At 39.8% G+C, this 23,869-nt stretch overlaps 1 protein-coding gene across 3 annotated transcripts in view; it reads left to right on the top strand.

Annotated features, from left to right (window-relative positions):
• KIAA1328 overlaps positions 1–23,869 on the top strand; it is a 177,230-nt gene that overhangs the window by 107,335 nt on the left and 46,026 nt on the right. For all 3 annotated transcript variants that reach the window (XM_082335359.1, XM_082335358.1, XM_082335360.1), the window contains 2 exons: positions 10,747–11,432; positions 14,282–14,377. In XM_082335359.1, coding sequence (XP_082191485.1) covers positions 10,747–11,432; positions 14,282–14,377 — 782 coding nt within the window. The remainder of the gene's footprint in view (positions 1–10,746; positions 11,433–14,281; positions 14,378–23,869) is intronic.

Here is a 23,869-nt window from a genome sequence, read left to right as displayed (position 1 = left end):
TCTGGTGAAGACCATGGTGAGGCAGGCTGTCCCCCTGCAGCCCATGGAGGTCCATGCTGGAGCAGAGATCCACCTGCAGCCCATGGAGGACCCCACGCCGGAGCAGGGGGATGCCCAAAGGAGGCTGTGACCCCGTGGGAAGCCCGCGCTGGAGCAGGCTCCTGGCAGGACCTGTGGCCCCGTGGAGAGAGGAGCCCAGGCTGGAGCAGGTTTGCTGGCAGGGCTGGTGACCCCGCGGGGGACCCACGCTGGAGCAGTCTGCTCCTGAAGGACTGCGCCACGTGGAAGGGACCCACGCTGGGGCAGTTCGTGAGGAACTGCAGCCCTGGGAAGGGCTCACGCTGGAGCAGTGCGTGGGGGACTGTCTGCCGTGGGAGGGACCCCACGCTGGAGCAGGGGCAGAGTGTGAGGAGTCCTCCCCTGGGGAGGAAGGAGCGGCAGAGACGGTGTGTGATGAACTGACCCCAACCCGCATTGGGTGGAAGGAGGTAGAGAAATTGGGAGTGAAGTTGAGCCTGGGAAGAAGGGAGGGGTGGAGGAAGGTGTTTTTAAGATTTAGTTTTTATTGTCTCATTATTCTACTCTGATTTGATTGGCAATAAATGAAACTAATTTCCCCAAGTCGAGTCTGTTTTGCCTGTGACAGTAATTGCTGAGTGATCTCCCTGTCCTTACCTCGACCCATGAGCCTTGCGTTATATTTTCTCTCCCCTGTCCAGCTGAGGAGAGTGATAGAGCGGCTTTGGTGGGCACCTGGCACCCAGCCAGGGTCAACCCACCACACCTCAGCTCTTAAGGGATCTCAGCCATAGATGGAAGGTCTGCTGGAACATCCTCAGTGGCATTTCAAGTGTGGTGAGAGTATTCTGAAGTCAGCATCTTCATGGTGGGCTTCAAAAGGAAACAGCTGGCTTACCCCCAGGGAATGGGAGATTGCTATTTGCTCCATGGCTGCTCCTATTCTTTGATTCAACTTTTCCTGCAGACTTTCACTAGTTAATTTACGTACCTGTTTGAGATACTGCAAGCCTGCCAAATAGAAAACATTTCATTTCTCACTGAAATCACAGCCTGTATGCCAAGAGGACCTTGAATTTTTATGTTCAGGGGGCTGAGTCTTCCAGACTCAAGTGAGATACTTTGCCTCTGTTGCTCAGAGGTCTCAGGGGACACCTGTCCAATATGGAGGCTGTCACATTAGGTAACAGATTATGAGATAACATGCTGTGAATCTGCTTAGGTGGAACTTCTCCCAGAGCGGCTGTATTTTGCACAAAACTTCCAGCCACATGTGTTCTTAGTCAAAAATGTTCACATCTTTTCCATTTGCAGAGTGCCATTTGCACTTTGATGGACTTCCTATGTAACTGTAAACTAAGATGTTGACTTCTGATAGGAAATGGAGTGCTTACTAATGCAAGAGAATCTGACAGCAGTCTCATTAAACAGGTATATGAACTAACTGTGGGAAGCCTGAAGCAGGAACTGGAAGCATAATATATATGTCCTATCTACCCAGGATGGAGCTCAGCCACCGTTTAGAGAAGACTCAGCCTTTCAATTGCCTTCGTGGCAACTCCAATGCTACCTATCTACCAGTTCATCCATCTATATGTTGCATTGTACACTTCACTGTGTTGGGACTATGCATGTTTTCCAGTATTACTGTGCAATAGAAATAGTCTGTTCTCGCATTTCTGTGTAATCTTGCAGGTTAATTTGTACTTTCCTCACTTGCCTATTTAAAGAAGTTGTTCCTGATAATTTAGTCACCTTGGCATGACAGCAAGTTTCTGCATGTCAACTGCCCTGGACTGGCCATTTTATCTCTTGGTTTCATTCCTAGTGACAGAGACATAAGCTACCTCATATATGCTGTCTTACGTTTACTGTGGGGTAAAAGCATGCACGCTGTGATCTCAAAGCTGATGAGACTGTGAGCAGTCGGTGTCTAAGCCTTTAGACAACTGCTCTTTAATAAATGGCATATATACCTTTTTTGAAATGTGGAGAGGTCAAGTACTATGGTTCTGTCTTGATTCTTCTAGAGGATTTTCTTAATTTTCTGCTACCAAGACTATTTAACACATAATCACAGGGCTGCCTGTTGTTCTGTCTTGCACTAGCATTTGGCCAGTTAATGTAAAGCTATGTACCAGTCAGATTTTGGTGTATTAGTCTTGTTCTAGTCTTTGTTCTGAAGAACAGCATCGTTACAAAACAAAAGAGTCCTTCTAAAAAGCTTTTATTTCTTCTTCCGTGAAACTTCTTTGACAAGATGAAGTGAGTCAGCCTGTCTTTAATGGGATTGCATTGAAATGTCTGCTTACACGCAACTCTTGTTGTCATTCCTTGGCATGATCGTTACTTGAGGGGCAGATTAGAGGTCAATCAGCCAGAGGCACGGGGGCGCCCACAGCTAGCCTCAGGATACTCCCTACAAATGTAAGATCAAAAGGGCAGGCACATGAAAATTACTGTTTACTTTTTATGAATTATTTCCCAGAGATGGGATCATTAGCAGAATCTAAATGCCGGCTGGCTCTTAGTGCAAGGACACTCCTGACAGAATGCACTCGCTTGGGTACACCTTTCCACTCTTTTAAAGTCAAAAGATTGTCTGCTTTTGCTTTTGTGGGATATCTGTATTATTTAAATAACTTTCTGGTTGCTTTTCCCCAGAACGTTGTCCCTACTTCTGAACATGCTTTTAATTCTTAGATGTCATCCATTTTTTTTTGTTTGTGCAGAAAAGGTATTTCAAAGCCTATGTCCATACCCTAGGGACTCTATAGGAGACACCTTCTGAAGGAAGTAAAACTTTCTGGTAATCTTTCTGAGTGAACAGTGGCTGTTAGTTAAAATTAATCACTGGCCAATGGGTACCTACTACTAATGCTACTACTGTAAATACAGGGGAAAGGTGATATTGGCTGTCATGGCGAGGTACATGTTGGCAAATGCTGATTCAATGTCTACTCCTGGGGTAATCTTCACACATCAAACTCTAGACGTTCTTATCCACATAAGTATCTGGCTTCTGTTTGATCACAATAAGCAGGGCTATTTAGAAGGGTCACAGTATATTTGCCATTTTGTCTTGTGTCGGAGCTATGAAAGCATGACTTTGGAGCAAATGTTGATTGAATTCTAAAGAGACTGGCAATAGCCGGGAACATGTGTAGCCCCTGATATGCTAAACTTGTGATTCCAAGTAGAAAACTGTTTGCTTTTTAAAATAACTTTGAAAAAGTTACCTTGAAAGACCAAATCCATGGTGGATATTACTCTTTAATGAAAACCAATATCAACTTCCCTCTTATCATCCAACGTGTTACTACCCTTAATGTGAAATAATCAAATGCTGCCCAGCATAGGAATGAAACTAAATCTGGCTGGTAACTAAAATAAAATCCCTCACAGCTATTTTTGTATGTTCTTAAAATGTGTGCTGTGAGATTAGGCAATTGTCTTTTTTCCCCTTCTCTGCTATTTTTCTTTAAAAGTTAAAAAAAAAAAAACAACCCTCTCTTGCAGCCCCCTCCTAGGATAAGGTTGTGGGGCAGAAAATCCAATATTATATTCTTTTATCTAAATCATTATTCTTCTTAATCTGGCTAGACATTTTGGATAGGTGTATTTTTACTTATTTGGCATGATGTTTTCTCAACATCATTGTTTTTTTGGCATTCATCTTGACAGTAGTAGCTAGAGAACTTCTTGCTAGTGTTTAAAAGGATAAACTGAACATCTCCCTTTCCATCTTTTCCTCTCGCTGTTGGATAGAGCTCAAGAAACTTTTTAATCCTTGCAAAGCAGTGAGAGTGCAAAGGAAACGTGTGCAGATGAGTGGGATTGCTGGGTCCTCCAAGACAGGAGCCTGCAAGTGACCATCTGTGGGAGTGGGTCTGGGGTTTAGTACAGCAGCATTCTGAAAGTTGAGGCACAGATACTGTAAAAATAAGTCAGTTGGTGCTAGGCACAGTTTAGGCTTGTACTGAGCTGCACCCAATCTCAAAAGTTTTCCACCATATGTCTTGGACTTCTTAGGCTAGATCAGCGCTAGATAGGGAGTCTGTATGCCTCCCTTCAGTCATGGAGTCATGTTCACAGGTTCATGAGATGCTGGAAGGCAACTGATTCAGAGCCAGGATGTGGCATGCTTGCTGTGTGTTTCTTGCAGACTTTACATTGAGGCAGAATCAGATATCTAATTTTTCTGTTCATCTCAAATACCTTTGCTGTTGATATCTTCTTGTTCTTCTTGTAGTCATCATGCAAAACAATGGTTCTAAGATGTCTTTTATTACATTTGTGCTTTGGAGGCTGTTACATTTCCTCTCTCTTTTATATGATGTGCTGCAAAGGTCCTTAAACGTCTCCTCGGAAGTGGTACATCTTGAAACTGATACCTGAATCTGGATGGGTTTCTAGAGCACTGGTCTCCCCAGTGCTGTTAGGATAGAAGAATGGTGGAGGTCCCTTCTCCACCCAGTTGCTAAGGAGTGTGAGGTATACCTGTCAACTGATAGCTGTTAAATTAACATTTCCATTTTCCTTTGTGTAGTCTTATCTTTACAGACAGGTGTATATGTGTTGGGAGAGGGGCTATTTTTGGCTATACTGTAGGAGAGCCTGAAGGTAATGAGTTGTGCATAGTAAATCTTGCTTACTCCATAATTTCCACTACATTTCAAATTAAGGGCCTAAATTAGGGTTAGTGTCAGACTTGCTCTTTTGCTATGTCCTAATTTTGTTTTAAAAGCACATAGCTAAGGACTTTAATATGTTTTAGATTCAGTGCTTGTAAGTTATACTAAAATCCCTAACGGAGCCAAAATAACTTATTAAAACCTTGCAAATGTTTTTGACTGCTGCATTGTATTATTTTCTATTCCAGTGGTAGCATACAGCCTCTGCTGCTGATGGGCGGGGGAACACAAACCTCCAGGGCCCATTAGACTTAACTTGTTTACTGCATTGATATCTATATGTTAAATGACAAGAGAGTTCAGGTTATTGAATAATTTAAAATTCAGCTCTAATTGGTGTCATATGACCTGGAAAAGGCCATGGATGACGCCAGGAGCATGCTGTGAAATTCTTATAAATAATTCATAAATTAGATCATTCATTTGCCTGGATGTCTTGTTAAATGCAGAAGTTTGTAAGTAATAACTGATGATATAACACCTGTAAGTATTTAGTTCATATGCTGGAAGGTAATCTACCTTGATGATCTTCTAGCAAAACCTGCCAGAGTATGAGAGTTAATTGCACTAGGGAGAATGCACTACATTTATTTGGGATGGGCTTTGGCAAGGTGTACCGTGCAGATGTTGCATTACGCATTCTCTATCAGCTAGACAACTATTCTGTGTATGCCCATGTTAAAAATGCAGCTCATCACTCTTCTGCCCTTATTTCACATGAACTCCAAATGCACTGGGAAATGGTAGTGACCTGCTCTGCTCACAAATAGTATAGTTTTTGAAATATTTATCTAGGTCTTGAACTACTGATTCTTCAGTAAAATAAAGGGCAGATGTAAAAAATTGAAGTCAGAAGATTGTGATTTTTCGTTTTTATAATGTTGGCAGCACATTGAATGTTAATAGCTAGACCTGGTGCTGTCAAGATTAGTATAGTGGCATTTTTCGATAGTGCAAACAAGAACAATATAGTTTTGTTTCAGAAAGCAAACATGTTTGCTTAGTTTTAGTGGTCAGGTATTGCATTGCCATATGTAGGTACTGTTTGGGCTTAATGGGCATTCTGCTCACAGTGACTTCCAACACTCAACATACAGGCGCCTCGCTTTAGTTTCCTTGGAGCGCTGTATTATTAATGACTGCCTTATCAGCTAGAGTAAAACCAGTTTGCTGATCTGAAATGGAAGCATTTGTTAGAGATTATCTACAATATTTGTGTAGCTGGAGAAGAAGGGTGGCATGTTTATGAATGCAAAATATACACTTAAAGCTGAGTGCCAGCAAATGCTCACATGCCACTATGAATGCAGGTTTATTGTGCACCTGGCATCCCAGCTCAAACCCTCTTAACAAAGAGGAGAAAAAAAATTGAAGGCAAGACAAACATAGGAGGTGTTCCTCTGCTGTCAGCTAGCAGCTATAGATTCACTTTTTTGTGATGTGATCCTATTTTATTATTTTTATTTTTTTTGCTACACCTGTTCAGTATATTGAGTTCAGTAGATTTTTACATGAAAAATGCAGGCTTGTGACTGTCATTCACATAGTTTCTTTGATTTGAGACCACTTGTTTTATTCAGTGGAATATGGCAATCATAGCTATACATAATTACTACATAAAATGGTGCTTTATTTCTTGCTTGAAAAATGGTCAGCTTACCTTCTGAGTTATCTACTGTATTTATCTTAGGTACTGACAGAGACAGTTGCTAACTATTATGTGGGCACTTTGTAATGACTGATATTAGGTTACTTATGGTAGAGATTTTAATAAAGGATTATATGATTTAAACAAAAAAAAAATTGACAGACTTCAGTAGATCCAACTAATTTACTTTAAAGTCTTTACCTTTTTACATTCTCCTTGATAAATTCTTAGACTCTTGGAAAGAATAGGTCCTTAATCACTAGTAATGCACTTCAAATAGTCCTATCATTTGAAATAATTGTTCTTAAAATGGCATTTCTGTTACCCCAATAGCCTACCTGAGCTTATTTGTAATATATTCTCCTCATTCTACTGACAAGAGGAAGTGCTTATACTATTGATAGACTTGCAAACCCAAAGCCAAGCTTTATTCAGATGAGACCCATACATCAACAATGCACAGTGGTGACTGAGTTCCAGGTTTAGGATGTATACCTTAGTGAGTGCGTCAGCTAGGTCACTAATATGTGCTCTCTCAGGTGTCCCTGTGTATGGTAGCCTCTCATTTGTCCATTTAGAAATTTTTGCTTCATCTTCAAATATCTTTAAATCTCTGTATTTGTCCTCTGGTTGCTGCTTTTGTTCATTCTTCTTGGCTTCCTCCAGGGTCCACACTCAGATCAGCATAATGGGCTAGTTCTGAACATGCGTGTTCCTCCCTCTGTTTCTACCCCACCAAAAAAAAACCCAGAGCTGAAAACCCAGGTTAGAGAAATGTTCTCAAGATACAATGGAGAACAATTTTAGTCCATTGTCTCTTTTTCTGTATTCAAATACTGTTCAGCTACAAACTACAAACCCAGGTGCCATGGGTTAAACTCTGACCCTGTTAACATCTATAGGAATTTTGCTGTTCACCATAACAGCACTGTATTTTGCTAGGACCCTAGCTTTTGTCCTCAGAGTGCGAGACTTCTCAAAGTAATGATTTTGGGCTGTTTTTTAAACATGTTTTGTACACATGCAGAGCTACCAGTGAAATCTGTCAGGACCTTGCCTGTGTTGAGATTGTAAGATCTGCTCTCTTACTAGTTCATCCCTTGCAGTACAAAGCCCTGTGTGCTGAAGTCAGTCTGTAAATGTGTCTCCTCTGCCAGTGCTGTGAATTAACGCTGCAGAGCACACAAGTTGCATTTAAGAAGAATTTGCAGAGATCATAATGCTGCATGCATAAAACTAGTGTGCTGTTTGTCTGTTTGTAGGAAGTTTTAAGGACTGGATGTTTGTTTAAGCTCTGCTCTGAATCCCTGAACAAAAATTACTGGGATTGCAGTAAAGATTTCGTACAGCTCCCCATGTCTTCCTCTTTAAACTCTTCTAAAGATTATTTGAACTATTTTTTTAATATCTCCTTGTTTCCATGCAAGAGTTTCACATCTGATCAAGTCTTATTAACTCCATATGTTGCAAGGAGCAGTTTGAGTTTGTTTGTTTAAGCCTCAATTAAAGTAAGTTGTATCTTTAAATACTGTACAGCAAGCCTGGAAGAGCTCCACAGAGGGGAAAGCGCAGCTGTTCCATCATGGTCTGTCATGGTTTCCATGTGTCCCATAGGCAATATCTTTCTTAAACTCATCTTGTAAAATTACCCAATTCCTTATGTTTGTGCGTCTGTAGACTCACAGTAGTAGGTGCATATTTTTTTTTTTTTTTTGCTTTTCTCCTTCACCTGGCCTGCATCTTACAGATCTGTCATGGAATGCTCTGGTCTCATCTGATCCCTCATACGTGTAAATGTCGGTCCATTTTCCCTTCAGCCTTTACCATACAGCTGTAGTTTTCAATTACAGCATTAACAGAAAAACACAAATTGCTAAAAAAGTTGTTGACTAGCTTCTGACTCCCAATAGTTAACTTCTCTTTGGAGTTAGACCCTGCAAAGTACTGAGCAGCCGTCAAAGGCATGTTGGAACTCAGTCTTCTGCCTAACATGACCTCCTTCTTCTAAATGAATAAAAAACCCCACTTGCATTCAATGACATTAATGAGAATTTTCCCCCCTGCAAACATATTGTAACTGTGAAATAACATTAAAGTTTCTCTGCCTTGTTATGAAGTCTTTAAATGTCAATGCCATTTCTGAGACCATCAGGGCACATTTAATGGCGGCCAAGGTCAACAAATGCTAACTGGTACCTCTCTTTTAGGGCCTTCAGGGACTCTTAATAGAGTCTCAGCCATGAAGTTAATTTGCGATCTGGGCCTTTATTCTTGAACCTGCTCCTGATGATTATTTTGTACCATCTTCATTCGTATGCTTAGATTTCTTAACATTCTCTTGTCTCTTCAGTCAATAAAACAAACTGCTAGAATAAAGACATTCTCAGTTATTTCATCTTTTGAGTCTTCTTTTTTTGTTCCTTTTTACTTCTGTTTATGGGCCGCAGAAGGATAGATGTCTGCTTTCTCTAGACCATCCTAAGCTGCCAGCTCTGATAGGATCCTCTAAGAATACCATCAGGTCTGCCACCTTCTGCTGTCCCAGGGGGCTGGGAAACTGGCCACCTTTAAAACCTCTTTCTGTTGGTGCCCTAAATGCTATGCTAGCAGAAACAGGTGAGGTGGGAAATGAGAAACAGCATGTAACCACAGGATACTCTTACTTTCCCTTTTCTGTAATATTTCTTCCTGTTGCTGGTCATCCCTTTATGTATTGTCTAATTTAGATTAAAAGTGCTTTGTAGCCTTTATTTGTCTAGAATATATTGCAGACAAGGATGGCACGCTACAAATAATAAATAACAGAACTCCGTCTTTTTGGCAGCATGTTGCATTTCTGCTCAGTTGCCCTGCCAGCCCCTCTGACTTTAAAATATTTTAATGTCCTGCACTTTTCACCCAGTCCAAGCACCAGACTTTCCTCAGACATTTAGCACTGACATTAATGCAAATGCCTCCAACTCACTGGGCCCTTTGGGGCAAAACATGACATCCTTGGCTTTCAATCACATGGCAGAGAAGATATATTTGTGTCCACAAAACTGGAAATAATAAAATATCAGTATTCAGGTGCTAATCCACATTAATTTACATTCTGTGAAGTCTACAAGAAACTTGTAATTGGTTGTCTTGAAGGGCAGCAGAATATATTTGGTATTTTGTTTATTTATAAAAAAGAACTTAAATTATACATATAAACACTGCATAGATTTGGATTATATCTCTCTTCTAATCATTGCTGGATGCTCGCTTGCATTACTAAGTTCTAGTGTTTTGGGGCTTGCTGACTATCTTCCACTCTATGTGGACAATACCTATCTATTGTAAGCATTGCCGGAGTGCAAATAATACTTTTCTTTCCATCAGTGGATACCAGATTTCCCTGCTAAACCACTTTCACTGCAGTGGCTTTATCTTTAACAAAGCTGCCTTCTGTAATTAAAAAAATCAAATCTTTGTGAAAGGTCCCAAAGGCTGGAGGAGTTTAAACTCAGGATGTTATTGAAATTAATGCACAGGTCTAGCAAAAGAAATGTGAGTGCCTGATTCACAGCTGTTCTGGTGTGCATAAAAACTCAAATGCTTAACTGCCTAGATGAACCATAGTGCAAAGATACTCTAGGACGTAGGTAGGATTTTGATGTCTGTTACATAATATCCACGAATATAACAAAACCACTAGAATTTGCTTGCACTGGCTTGACAAATGTGAATTACAGTTGCTTTCTTTCTTCAGAGTTTTATCAGAGTATAATCACTTGCCCAGCTTAATTGAAAAATCACTTACGTTTATAGCTGAATTTAAACATGTTTTGTATTTAAATGACAGCTTTTGATGTACAACCATTTTTTACAGAAAGTAGTTGGTTTTTATCTGTGTTTCTGTAAAGATATTTCAAAAACTCTCATCAAATTTCCAGCGGTAAGTAATATCCCATTCAGTGCAAGGTGAAATGTTTTACATCAAATCTCCTGCTGTGTAATGGCCAATCAAAGAGTATTTATAGTGGCTGAATGGATTTTTTGGCTCGGTATTCAAAATTAAACATTTTCAAACATTAACATTTAATGTTTTTTGCCACTCTTCAAGTTGATTTTATGTAACCCTAGATGCTCACAACTACTTGATACTCTGAAGCGACTCATTTTATGCTGAGGATCCTGCAGGCAGTAGTTTTACATTTATTACGCTTGTGTAGATGGAATGAAATGTAGATTTGATAGCAGATTCGTGTCTGTCTTCTGATAAACATTTCCTCGGGTTTGGCTGTATGTCCATCAGCATGATGCAGCAAGTCTATTTCTGAGAGAACACATTTACCAAGTGAAATTAATGAGCAAAGACAAATTTTAGTAATTCACAGGAAATTATTTCTCTTATTGCAGGTATCCAGTAAGAAGAACTCATGCCACCAACCATCTTTGGAGCTAGATGGTTCCTACTTGGGTATTGGGGGACCTCAAACTTTTTATAAGAACAGTAGAGCATCGAACGCTGGAAGCCCAGCCCGTGTTGCATTGTCTCAGCCTTGCAGGAATAATTACGATTATGGGACGGAAATCCATTGCAACCGTCAGGAGTGTCTGAAGGAATATCCTGTAGAAAATCACCTGCACAGAAAGTGTAACAATATGATTTCCCCAGCCAAGCAGAGGAGCCCTCACCGTGTAAAACCAGCTCAGGAGATGGACCAGAAAGCAAATGAATTTCAGAGCACATGCTCTCAGCAAGTGAGTCACGGTTGTGCTTGCAGGCATGTAGGGTGTTCAGGGAGCATGCAAGAGAGCCACGATGTCAGCCAGGTACCTAGAAGACCCTCCGGTCCAGTTCACAAAACCTGTGATTATTCTAGCCACTCTCGAGTTTCTGGGCTGAATGACAGCGTGGACTCAGGGCCTAAAGAAACAGAGCAGGCTAAAAGGTTGTATGAAGAAAGAAGGCAGAAGCTGCTTCTGCAGAAAATGGAGCTGGAAATTGAAAAGGAACGACTCCAACATTTGTTGGCTAAGCAAGAAGCAAAACTGCTCCTAAAACAACAGCAACTACACCAATCCCGTATGGATTATAACAGGTGATTTTGAGACTTATTTTTAAAAAAAAAAATCTAAAATTTCTAATGAAGACATGGGCAATAGTTAAAGTGGGAGAATGGAACTGATAAGATAGGCAATACCTGTGGCACAAATTCTCTCTAACAGTGATTTAGAGGAGAGGAGACTTTTTAGTATACTAGCATATACTGTTGGGAAACAGCATGACAGCTGTGGAAAACAGCAGAGGAAAACAGTATGTGGTAGAAAGAAAGGCACAAGAAAAGCAGTGCTAAAAGACTAGGTAGGAAAAGAGGAGCAGTAGAAGAAAATGAGAGGTTGATCTTAGTGCAGGCACTTCAAGGAATACCGACATTTGGCAAGAGAGCAATGTGAGCGTGGATGACATAAATGTGGCATTCCCCCTTCTTTGCTTGCAGAGGTCAGTTTTGAAGTATTGCACCTTCCTAGGTGGGGACTGGAGGAAGTGTGTTTTGCAGAAAAGATGGAGATCACTTTATATATACATGGAGTATATATATTTTTTTCCATATATAGGTATGGAAAAGGGAAGGAACCCTTTGTATGCAAGGACATTTTCTTCCCAGTGATGTTTGTGGAAGGGAGAATGCCAAGACTGAGGCAGAAGACGTGTGTAAAAAATAGAAGAAGGGAAAGGCAGTAACCATAGAAATATGGAATGTAACTTGAAAGGCCCGTGAGCTTGTTGCAGAAGGTGAGATAACACCTTCCTGACAACATAAATGGGGGACTCTGGAGAAGAGGGAGAAACTAGTTTATTGGTATCACGTTACTAGAGCAGAGAGGAACAGTGAAAGGGAGTGGGTTAAAGCAAGCTGAATTAGTTAGTGTAACTCAGTTGAGTACTAACATTTCAGCATTAGGAAGGGAAAACAATGGGGAAAAATCTGGCAGTCTTTTAGAAGAAGCAGTAGGAGGGTTTCACAAGGATGCTTATTTCGATACTGTTTTAGTATGGCAATTGCTGACCGCATCCTATGAGAGTCTGCTTTATGTGACCCACTTCCTACATTCACATATTATAACCACCATGGAGGAATATATCACGTTCTCTTCTTAATCCCAGCCCCCTGGCTACTTTTCAAACTCTAAAAGAGAATACTGTAATTTAGGTGGTCTTTTGTTTGTTCTCTTGGATTGTAGCTTACACTGAAAATAATCTGTTTATGTGGCTTTAAAAATGCCTGTCTTAAAGGCAATCACAATTGTGTGTGTTGAAAATGACTGAGGTCACAAACAAAGGATTATGACTTCAGGTGAGAATTAAGCAGGAACAGATGGATTCTTAATCATCAAATACCTTAATTCTATGCATGCATCCCTCTAATGAAAAACAAGTAGAATACGAAGGACATAGAGTCTGAGTTTTTGGTGTTTTTGTTTCTAATGGATATTTTTCAGCCTTTGAGGCATCATAAGCCCAGAAAAAAATGGACCTTAAATATATCTATAATGATGTGCTTGTTAATGCCATTATGCCTATTTTAACCATTTTTTTCCTGAAAAAACTTCATGGTTTACAGAGCTCTACTTACCTAAAAGAATTGTATGAAAGAAAATCATGACAATCTGAGGACCCAGTATTTTTGTGGTCTCTTTTCAGAGGTGCAGGTGAAAGCATATTCTCTCTAAGAAAAGCAACCATATTCTCTCTAAGAAAAGCAACTAGAATATAGCGTGCTTGCTCTTAAAAAATATTCAGTCTCTTTAGAATTAAATGTTTTATATTTATAGGTAAATCTCTTAGGTATCACAGTTCTGTTTCAGTTCTAGGTGTATAATTCACTTTTGCATTTGGTAACAGGGTAATTTTATATAGTACAAACAATAAAAATTTGTTTAGCTAAGCTCAAATACCCTTTGCTTCATTGTCAGGAGGCTCTAACCTAGTTCATCTCTTAACATCATGACAGTTTAAAAAACCAATGCAACAAAAATCCATTTCCAGATAGTGTTTATTTTTGTCTGTCCTTCTGCATGGGTGGAGTGCTGGTTAAGGTCCATTCTGAGCTGCTGAAAGTATTGTCATTGAATGACAAGTAAAAGGTCTGACCATTTGCAATTATTGGCTATTAACTCTTTTGCTCTTTTAGTGAAAGTTTCAATCGATCCTTTTTTTGGCCACGCTGCATCATAGCTGCATTTTAGTATTCCACATTTCCCTATTTAGCCTCAAGCGAGCACAGTACTTTCAATTTGTAGTTTCTCTCTATGTGAAATAGTTGCTTGGCTATCAAAAATGGTGTGTGTGCAGGGAAGGGGGCAGTTCGTGACTCCTCCTGATGCCAGCCACACCAGAGTAGACAAATACGAGTAAATCCTGGAAGCAGGAATTTAATTCAAATAAAAAGGGAGAAGTACCTCTATTGCTGATTTTTCTGTCTTCATTGGAGAGAAAGAAAAAAGTGGAGTCATCTGTTAAAAACGGAGCATCATCTGTGGGCCCATAGTTTCAGGAGACACAACCATCTCAAATGGATTCTACATTTTATGCAGCTTACACATGATGCCTTTGAGCTCTGCTCCTGCTGGAGCTGTAATGTGAGCCCAACAAGGATGTTTGTTATTGGATACTGTGACCATTTTCTTAAGGGAGCAGGTCATTGGAAATCAGTAAATGAAATTTTTCTAATCTTTTTCCCAATGGAAACCCTTAGAATAAAAAGCACTGGATGTAAGTCAGCTTTCCAATACAAAAGTATATCTGGAAGCATGAAAACAGCTGTGAAAGCCTTTCATTTAATGTGATTAAGTGCCCTGTCTGTAGACACACAGCTCACCTCTTTGTGGCAAGTTCCTGGTGTTACAATTTGACCAGCTGCAAATCCAGCCAACTCTGCTTTTTCAGGTTTAGAGGCCATGTACCAGGTTCAGAAGATGTGCCCATTGATGAAGCACCTGGAGAACTTGCTCTGATGATGAACGGCAACAGCATGGGGCTAAGGTAATTCCTCTCTTCACTTCTAAGTACTTCACAGTGTCAGTATATCTTCTTGACAGCGTGCTGTTGGCTGCCAAGTGTATTTCTTCATGTGTTTGTTTCAGATTATGAGCTTTTTTTCCTGCAGGAAAGGTAAAATTCATTGGCTGTTGTCTTTTATGAGTCAAATCAATAGTTATGCTGATCTGTTATTACTCAATATTTAGGGGTTGACTTCCTGTGGAGGTCTCGGGTTTTGTGTATCATCTCTTAAGGACGCTAACCTATCCCAGTGCAAGATGGAGTTCTCACACAATCTTAGCTTTTGTTCTTTGTTCTAGGTACTGCTTGCCTTTCTTTTTTTTTCAATTAAGATCACAACATCTTTTTAATCTTGATTTGGACCTGATGTAAAAAATACATTATCCTTTAACTCCCAGATAGAAATTGTCTTTTACAATTGGTGACAGTTACTTGTTTTTTAAACAATGCTGTGTTGCACCTCTGCTTCAACGTGATCAGAGCAAACTACCACTGGAATAACTGGAAGTAGTGTTAAGCCAGTATTTAGCTCTTTATCTCAATTTTGCATTTAAAACTTTAATCAATACATTATTGTGTTTTCTTTCTGTCCCACCCTGTCGCATTTCCTGTTACCACTGGAAGAAGATTCAGGCTTATTAGAAAAGCAACAAATAAAAACTGTGGATTTGACAGGGTTTTTCTCCTTTTCTCATAAAGTAACAGCTTCTTGTTCTACGCTTTAGCTATATCTGTTCTTTTGACCAAAGTATCCCCTGTTTAGTGGACAAGAAGAGCAACTGTTCTTCGAATGGCCTCTTCTTTAGTGAGAAAAGTAGATTTTTAAATAATAAGCTTTTCTCTCCATTATAAGAATACTGGAAGAACGGTTAATTTATTTATAAACTGAAGGGCTTTTCTTTTTTTATTTTACTTCAAATGATATTAATTTTATTTTCTTTTTTTGGGATCCTTCTTCACTGAAAAGGGATAAAACTTCTTTCTCCAGAACAACAGTAGTTATTAGTTTCCTTGGAATACTTCATTGCTTAACCAGGTGTTTGGCTGCTGTAAGTTACTGGCATATCCTCATTGCATTCTGATGCTTTTTTTGTTTTGTTTTCACACAGACTGAAGTGATCAAAGTCTGATCACTGTAACAAAAGAGAGTCATGATATGTTTAAGATGCAGTAGCATTAAGCCCCTTGGAGGTAAAATGTCACCTAGAACATCTGTAGGGCATCTTGGCGACAGTTTATCAAAAACCTGCAAAAATCTACATAGCCTAGCAGGGAAAAATAAGGAAAACCGGTGTCGTTAACAAAATGAGAGTTCCAGATTTCAAAAGGTTCCCCACCCTCTCTTCATTCCCATGGTTTAATTTACTATAATTTTTCAAAGTTAATATGTGTTTGTGCAGTCTCAAGTTGCCATGCCAGCTGGTTCCAAAGTTTGGCAGCAAAACACTTGGAATTTTTTCTTCCTATATGCCATCTTCAGTTTCGTAAAGGTTACCAGATGAATGCTCCCTAAATAATTTACTCTAATGCAAGGCTGAAAGAGGCTACGGAAGACAAGTCCATTTGTCTCTTTTATGCATTTGAATATGTAAGTGATGTTTTCTTCAGTATCAAGAGAGAGTGTGCAAGCGTGTGGCTAGAGCTTAGAAAGGATGAAGAGCTGAGAGGAATACATCCTTTTTTTTAACAGTCTCTTTTTTGGTTTTGTTTTTGTTTTTTGGGGGGGAGGGTGTTTATTAATTGTTTTTTAATTGACCTGCCAAATGGTTCTTGCTACAGCAAATGCTACCAGAACCCTAATGGAAAACCAGCCCTCTCTGACTTCCAGTTCGTACATGAGAGCTCCTCTAGCAAACCTCACAGCATGAAACTTGATTTCAGTCTTCAAATAAGCAAAACTTAGCTTAAAAATATCCTGGTATTTTAACAGAAATGGTGAAAGTCCTTTAAAATACTAAACTTGCTGAAGTGAGGTATTGGAGTTTAGAAGTAAAATAAATAATATAATCAAGAACTGAAAAACATAGTTTTTTTTATAATTAACAGCTCATTTTGAGTTAATTATCTACAATTACGAAAATCTAATTGCAATTTATTCTCTACTGTCTGTGGGAAGAATCATAGGCAAGGGAATGTGCATCATTGCCAGGCATAAATGCTATAGGATGGGTACAAATAATAGAGGAGCCCTTAATGAAAAACAAAAAGCAAATAGGAGCGTGCAGCTGTGCCAGGCTATTGAAAGGTAATTGTAGTCAGAAATGAGATATGTACTTTAAAAGGCATCTTGTCATCTCCTGTAGGGATTAATTTTTTCCCTCCTTGAAAAAGGAAGAAAAGATTCCATGAGCAAATAAAGTACAAAGTTTGATTTCTGATACAAATGTCGGTCATAGTCTGGCTGTCTGTGAAAAGGAAAACTTTTACCTTGGGGACAACTGCAAACTACAGCCAAATTTTCTAATGGATGCCTGTTTCATTTGCTCTTCTAAATGTGCCATTATAGTTTTTTCATTATCAAAGTCAGCAAGCGTTGTCCATCTCAGCCTCTTCGGATGGTCCCGCTATGAATTTGCAGTGTTGAATATGTCACTTCCCTGCTGGGTATGTTGAGGAGCTGTTGGGAAGAAATGTGTCTGTCTCTTTGCCTAGTTGCAGCTGGGCCAGCGCCTGGGACCTGAAGAGTCTTCAGATGCAGGATCTCCAGTTCTCCAAGGTGCAGCAGTTAGAGCAGGTTTTATTGAGGATGGTTTTCAGTAGCTTGGAGTGCTCCTAAGTGAGCCCACAGCCAATTTTCAGCTATGGAGATAGTAACTTGTACAATTAATGGCAAGTTGTCTGGTTGTCTGTGTAATTTCTTTTCAAGTCTGCCCCAGTATGCAAGATGCTTTAAAATATTCAAAATAAAAACATAACCTGATGCATTTGTTTAGCATAAACCAGCCTTTTACAAAGTGCTTTCCATCTCCCAGACACAGATGCTTGGTACATGCTCAAGTACCCACTCCATGCATATCCAGTAGGATCAATACACCCGGCACCTGCTTTTGTGTGTGCTCCTGATGTCTGCATCTGGGAGAGGAATTTTAAAACAATCCACTCTTCCCTCCTTTATTTAATCTTAACTTTGGATCTGAATGTCATGGAAATAAGACCTATTTAATAGCACCAACTAGAGAAGATACAGTTTGCTACTTTGCAAGTACCCCTCCCCAGAGCTCTGCTGTGTGCCTAAATCTTAACATACAAGATTCCCTGCTTTTCTGATTCTTAGGTTTCCTATATGGCTCTGCCGGTAGAGCTTTCTACTGCCTTCTCACTAACATGCACCTTTTCCTCAGATTTCACACAATGCTGCCACTGCACCTCTACACTGACCTGTGCAAAATGTTATAAATAGGAATTGTTGGATACAGCAGCTATCGGATGGGTTTACAGTTATCTGCGGGCACTCTTTCAATGGATGCTACCTGGTTAAAGGATTTCTTTCCTGGCGTGTTAAAGATTTTCAGGTGGAATTTGCCACCTTTAATTTTGTTGAAGGCTTCTTACATTTGTGTGCTTCATTCTATATCACCATTGTGTATTTTTTCCAGTTTGTATTTTTAGTTAGTTGAAAATATCAAACACAGAATTCAGCAGTTCTTTCCCCCTATTTGAATGCTCATTGCTATGGTGATAGTTCCAGGAAGGAATGCTGTCAGGGGTCTTTTAAAAGATTTCTATGTTTATGGTGTAACTATTTTTATTATCTTGTGAGAGAAGGTGACAATTATCTCTTGCTCCTTGTTTAATGCTTTGTTATGAACTCGATTTTTTTTGTGGCTTGTTAGACATGCAGGCATCTTTCTATGGTGATGTGCAAGCATACTTCTGTGTTTTTGTCAAATATTCAATGCAATTAAATAGACATGCAGAGGAATGCAGACTCGCAGCTCCCCCTGCTGTCCCAGGCATATCCAGGTTTGTTCACACAATCCCCCCCTCCAGCTAATTTAAAAATAAAATAAAAATTGCGTGCAATCACATGGCTCTGCCACCTCTGACCTGACTTGTGCTGGCCCCATTACTCCCATGTTTCATGGGAAGTGGTATTTAAGAACCGGTGGAATGGTAGCACCCATTTTGTTTCCTAGTTGGAGTTTTCTTGTCAGTTCTTCTTCATGGCGGTGTGTGTCACCTCCTGTTACTCTTGTCCTGAGCCTCTGGAGGAGAAGCTGTCACCAGTGCCATAACTGGCTCGTTGTCCAAGACCTCCCAGGCTTCAGTTCATCTGTGAGTTGTCCTTGGTCTCTTGCGGTGCATCTATATTGTACTTGGCCAAGTTTTAGGAATGTATTGAGTACAGTTTGTTGGGATATTTTTCATCTATTTGCTGTTTTGGCAGACTGGCACATTAAATTGGGCTGAAATCAACTGTGCTTGCAAATGGCCCATAAAATCTGTGTGTCTGGAAGCTGCTTACCCGCTTGTTAGTGCTCCTTTTAACACCCAAGTTACTTTCTTGTTCCAGATAATTTTACATTGAAGTTTGTATCATTTTTAGATAGGATATTTATGGAGCGAACACTTGTTTGGCCGGTAAAAAAAGTGTTTGCAGATCTGCCAATAGTGCAAATGCTGAATTAGGTGCAGATATGAGTTTTTCTTTCTCTCATGGCGTTGTCTGGCTATATATAGGCACAGCATCCCTCCAACAGATGGCTGCTGGAGTCTGTTGTGACGTAACGGGAGAGTATAGTTGGAGTTAGATATACATTTTTGCTTCATTAGTGCCATGTGCAGACTGTAAAGGTAGTAGGATTTCTTGCATAGGGTGAAGGCTTTTGTTCTGATGTGGTTACTAAAAGCTTATTGCTGAATGGGGCAGGGCGGTGGCAATTTTTTACATATAGCTATGCATGCTTTTTTTTTCTTCTTTAAAGGTAGGCAGCGATCCTTATCAGACTGAGGAGCGAGGAGTTCATTTCTGCTGACCTACTCACTTCACTAATCTCATTTTCAGGTTTACTTTCAACTGCAACAGGCTTTTGAAGCTGCGTGTCTTACATTTACCTGAATTATGCTGATTCTGTTCTCATGATCATTATGTTGCACACAGCAGTATTACATCATTTCCATTACTGTCCAGAGTAACCTTGAGCAGGAAGCCTACTGATAGACTTGAGGTGTAAGATGTAGGTAGGAGATACCAAAAGAAGCTTCTGTAGGCAGATGGAACCAACCTGTAGGTGAGGTCTTCAAAAAGCACAGAAACTCTGGTGTTAGAAATACTGATAAGCATAGAATGGCAACCAGTGAAAACAGGCTTCCTAAAACTTGAGCACTTTGGTATTGTCACAAAACTTGCATTTCCTGCCAGTCTTCTGCATAGGTGTAGTTCTGTAATATCACGTATCAGAACTGAAAATGTTTGGAGATTTTTTGTCTTTGGGTTGAAATATTTAAAATTCATGCGTCTCCTGAAGGAGTTTGTTCCTTGCCAACACTTGCAGACAGTGAGAGACATTTTTGCAAGTCATTTGCAGATTCCTTCTTTACAGGAAAATGTAGACACTGTTAGTTTACTGCCTGAATTGAATTTTGAAAACCTGAATTCTATTTTTATAAATTGGAGTGGATTGCTTTTTCAGACATATTTTGTTACTTTTTATTTTTATATGTAATCTTGGATGAACAGAAAATGGTGTTTAATCTAGATATTCATATGTCCCAGAAATTTGTGAGTTGGAAAAGTTAAGAAAAATCTTATAAAACAAAATGTTCTGGAAGGTAGTTTTAAATTATGAGATTTTAAACCCACCCGCACAACTTTCACGCCATTTAAAAGCTTATATCAGAACTGATGGGGCAGGACTAAGAACAAAACCTATTGGCATTACAAAGTTAAGCAAGAAATCCTCTGTACCCTGCTGTTCTGGCCATGATCACAGCTGCACTAAGCTAAAACCCACTCCCCCACCCCTCTTGTGACCTTGGCTGCACTTCAGCACACAGAGAATAGAAGCAAAAGGCAAACTCCAGTAAATACTAGATTCTGTCACTTGCAGATATACAGACTACATATAAAGATAACGGCACGCGTGCTCTCGCTCTCTCCCCAGCTCTCACTTGCTTTGAAGTGGACTTTGTGTATTTGCCACTGAATTATTCTGACATAAAACTTTCCAGACCATGCTGGTGTGTTGAGCTGAACTCTGTGGCTTTGCATGGGTGCTGAGGTTTTGCAGAACTACCCATTACATTTATAACAGTGCTAATTTTTGAGAGCCACGCAGAGAAAATTTTAGATTCAGCCCAGCTGATTTGTTCTTCACACTGCTCCTGCGGTGAACAGGATTGATTTTTGTGTTTCTTTTGATATTTGGCTTCCTTTCCTCTGGTACTCAGTGCTTCAGGCCTTAATCCTTTAACCTTGAATCTGAGCATCAAGGCTTCAGGAGGGATCAGGCCTTTTGATGGAGAGAGAACGTCTTTTGTTGTACCAAATTGTTGGGAGTGGTATAAGGAAAGACAGCTCTCCAGATAGTATATATTTCTCTGTTGTATTAAAAGACTATAAACAGAGGGTGGGTTTAGTGGGGATTATAAATAATCTAGAGGAAGGTGGGGTATTAGAGGCAATGGAAAAGAGTTAATGACTTTTTCTTTAACATTTCACCAATAACCAGTCTATCATGACAGATGTGTACTGGGTTGCCAAATGCTATAGGCTGATTTGGGTAACGGTTCAAAGCTCAGCGTGTCATGGAAATGGCAGTGCGGTCCCTGATGAAGCAGGGGAAAAAAAAGCTTTTCAGCTTCTCAAAGGGCAGTATTTGTGGAAGCAGATGCTTGCTTGCCCTACCCAGCATAAAGAAGAGTTCTGCGGGCAGCCGGGAGAGTTCGTACTGCTGGATTTTTATAGGATCATTAATTATATGTTATAAGGCAGCTAAGCATGGCATTCCTAACTCAATGAATTCCATTATGAATGGCCTTTTCATATTCTTCATCTCATTATATTAAATGCATGTGACCTGAAGTTTAGCTAAAGTTATTGTTCGGGTTAACTTTCATTTAGTGGTTGCCCTAATTTAGAAAAAGTATGATCTTTAGGTTTTATGGAGAGACAGGTTTTTTTATGCATGTTTTTGCAGCACTATTTTAGATAATTTCTTTTGGAACTAGGTAGGAACCTCTGTGAGGTGGCAGGGAAGGGATTTAGTCACTCTTTGATTTGCCTGGAGATTTCTGTACCCATGTCCTGGATGACAACATACAGTTACACGGATTTGGCTATCATCTCTCTGCCAATAACTCTTAAACCCTCTGCTCTGTTCCGTCTAGTCTTGCATATCTGACTGCCTCCCTGACACATAATCCTGGTTGTTTTGCCTTCAGATCATTCCTAATCTGGCCAAAACAGAACTCCTTACTTTTTCTTCCGAATCTCTCTTCGCTTCTGATTTTGATAACGCCACATCCTCCCTGTCACTCAGACTCATAACCTCAGGGTCACTCTCCTTTTCCATACGCATCTGGGCTGCTGACAGCTATTGCAGCTTCCTTCTCCTTTGCAGCAAAAACATGCCTTCAGTGTGTCAACAGTTAAAACACCACCCCTTGCTCTAGTCCTTCATCTTGTACCTTGACTACTGTAAAGTCTTCTCTGACTGCTCGATATTCATTCCCACCTTCAAAACAAGTTTTCCAAATGAGTATCTTGGCTGCTTATTCAGATCTTGTCACCGTTGCTTCTCTGAAACCCTCCTTCAAAGGCCAGTTGTCTACTGTATCAGTCTATAGGGCTCTGCGGAAAGTGACAAAGCTGCTGCTTTTTTTTGTTTTATCTACCACCTTCTCTGCTTTACTCCTTCAGTTAAATGAGACTTCACATTGTTTTGGGTGTTGCATGAACATGCTGCTACCACATTCCTTAACTCTTTCTGACTTTTGGAACTGCTGAGTCACATCATGGTGACTCCTGCCTGCATGTGTCTATTCTGTGTCATATCTTAAGTCTTTGAGACCTTTTTTTAGAGTTCAGAGATTTTTTTCAGAGTTTTTTTTTCAGATTTTCAGAGTGCTATTTTTCTTTCCTATCCTCAGTCCTAATTTGATGAGTTTCAAACTAGTCCATCTCTTTCCACTGACCACAAGGATGGTATCTGCCCAGTAAATCCACCTAAAATCTAAATCATACTCAAAAGATATGACCAGTGACCTAGGGAGAGAAGTATTGTAAATCAGCTGCAGTGACAAATCATCAGCTCTTCTATGTAGAAAAGTTTACGTATGGCTTCTAGCACACGCAAAAGTTTGAAACAAAACAGTATGCAAGTGTCTTCAGTCTTCTGTCAATAGTACCAGACTTCACCTCTTTGTGTAATACATGACCTTCTGTTTGATTGATGCGTAGTTAATCCTTTTTTTCTTTTTAACTTTGGGCTCCTTTAATCTCCATTTACATCTTGCATCTTTTTTGACAAAGTCATGTCTCGTGAGAGATCAGCTAAATTTATATACTGGCTGTAGACTCAGTAGGGCTGAGATGGTTTGGCAACACAAATAATGCAAGCCTGTAAACCCACATCACAGCGTCAGAGTGGCACTGGTGGCAACAACTCTGGACAGACATTTCCAAACAGCTTATAGCAAACTTGTGCAAAGGTAGACTTCCAAGACCTAAGATCAATAGCAGTAGCTGTAAGATGGCAAGAATCACTTTTATCTAGACTCACAAAAGTACATGGTGTATTTGTCACGTTCAGTTTCTAGGGGCAGGGAACCGGCAGCCAGAGCCTGGGCAGAGCCCGCAGCTTCACTGTACACAGCCTTGTGCCAGGATCTCTTCCCTTTGTTCCTTGCCTTGATACTGGACATCAGAGCATGCCAATACATAGCTCTCTGATATGTGCCTCTTGGCGAGGCAATGGTTTCTGTGTGGTTTCAATTCTATTATGTCTCTTTATTTCCTGAATATAAGAGTACAAAAAAAGTGTTAAATCCATTCTATAAGCATACTGGTTGAGTCAATATTTGGTGGTACTGTCACATTCGCATAAAATCCATCCACTGAAAGGAAATCTTTAGTGTGTGATTTTTTGTGGGGCTCAGGCCGTGGTTTTTAGAGTTGTATGCCATCAGTTAGGCGCCTAAGTCTGTATTGCACTTGCAATAGATACCTGATTTTTCAGTCACTAGCCATCAAACACACTCTATGAAATACGTAACTTCAGTGGATTCAAGGCAATTGAAGTGATATTTTAAATCTTTACCAAGACCTTCCTTGTCAAATCTAAATCTGTTGAGCATGGTAATCCACTAATCAGACTAAAGTCCAAAGTCTAACGTCTCTACTTCTTTTTGGACTGTGAGATTTTTTTTAAAAGCAGGTCAATAAACAATCTCACTGTTTTCATTTTACTAAGCAATATAATATAGATGAGTACTAGTATAGTAGTAAATTATTAATGTACTCCTTAATCATAG

The sequence above is a fragment of the Platalea leucorodia genome (genome assembly GCF_965183815.1).
Source record: "Platalea leucorodia genome assembly, chromosome: Z".
In the NCBI taxonomy this organism is placed as follows: domain Eukaryota; kingdom Metazoa; phylum Chordata; class Aves; order Pelecaniformes; family Threskiornithidae; genus Platalea; species Platalea leucorodia.
This window is presented reverse-complemented; position numbering and strand designations above follow the sequence as displayed.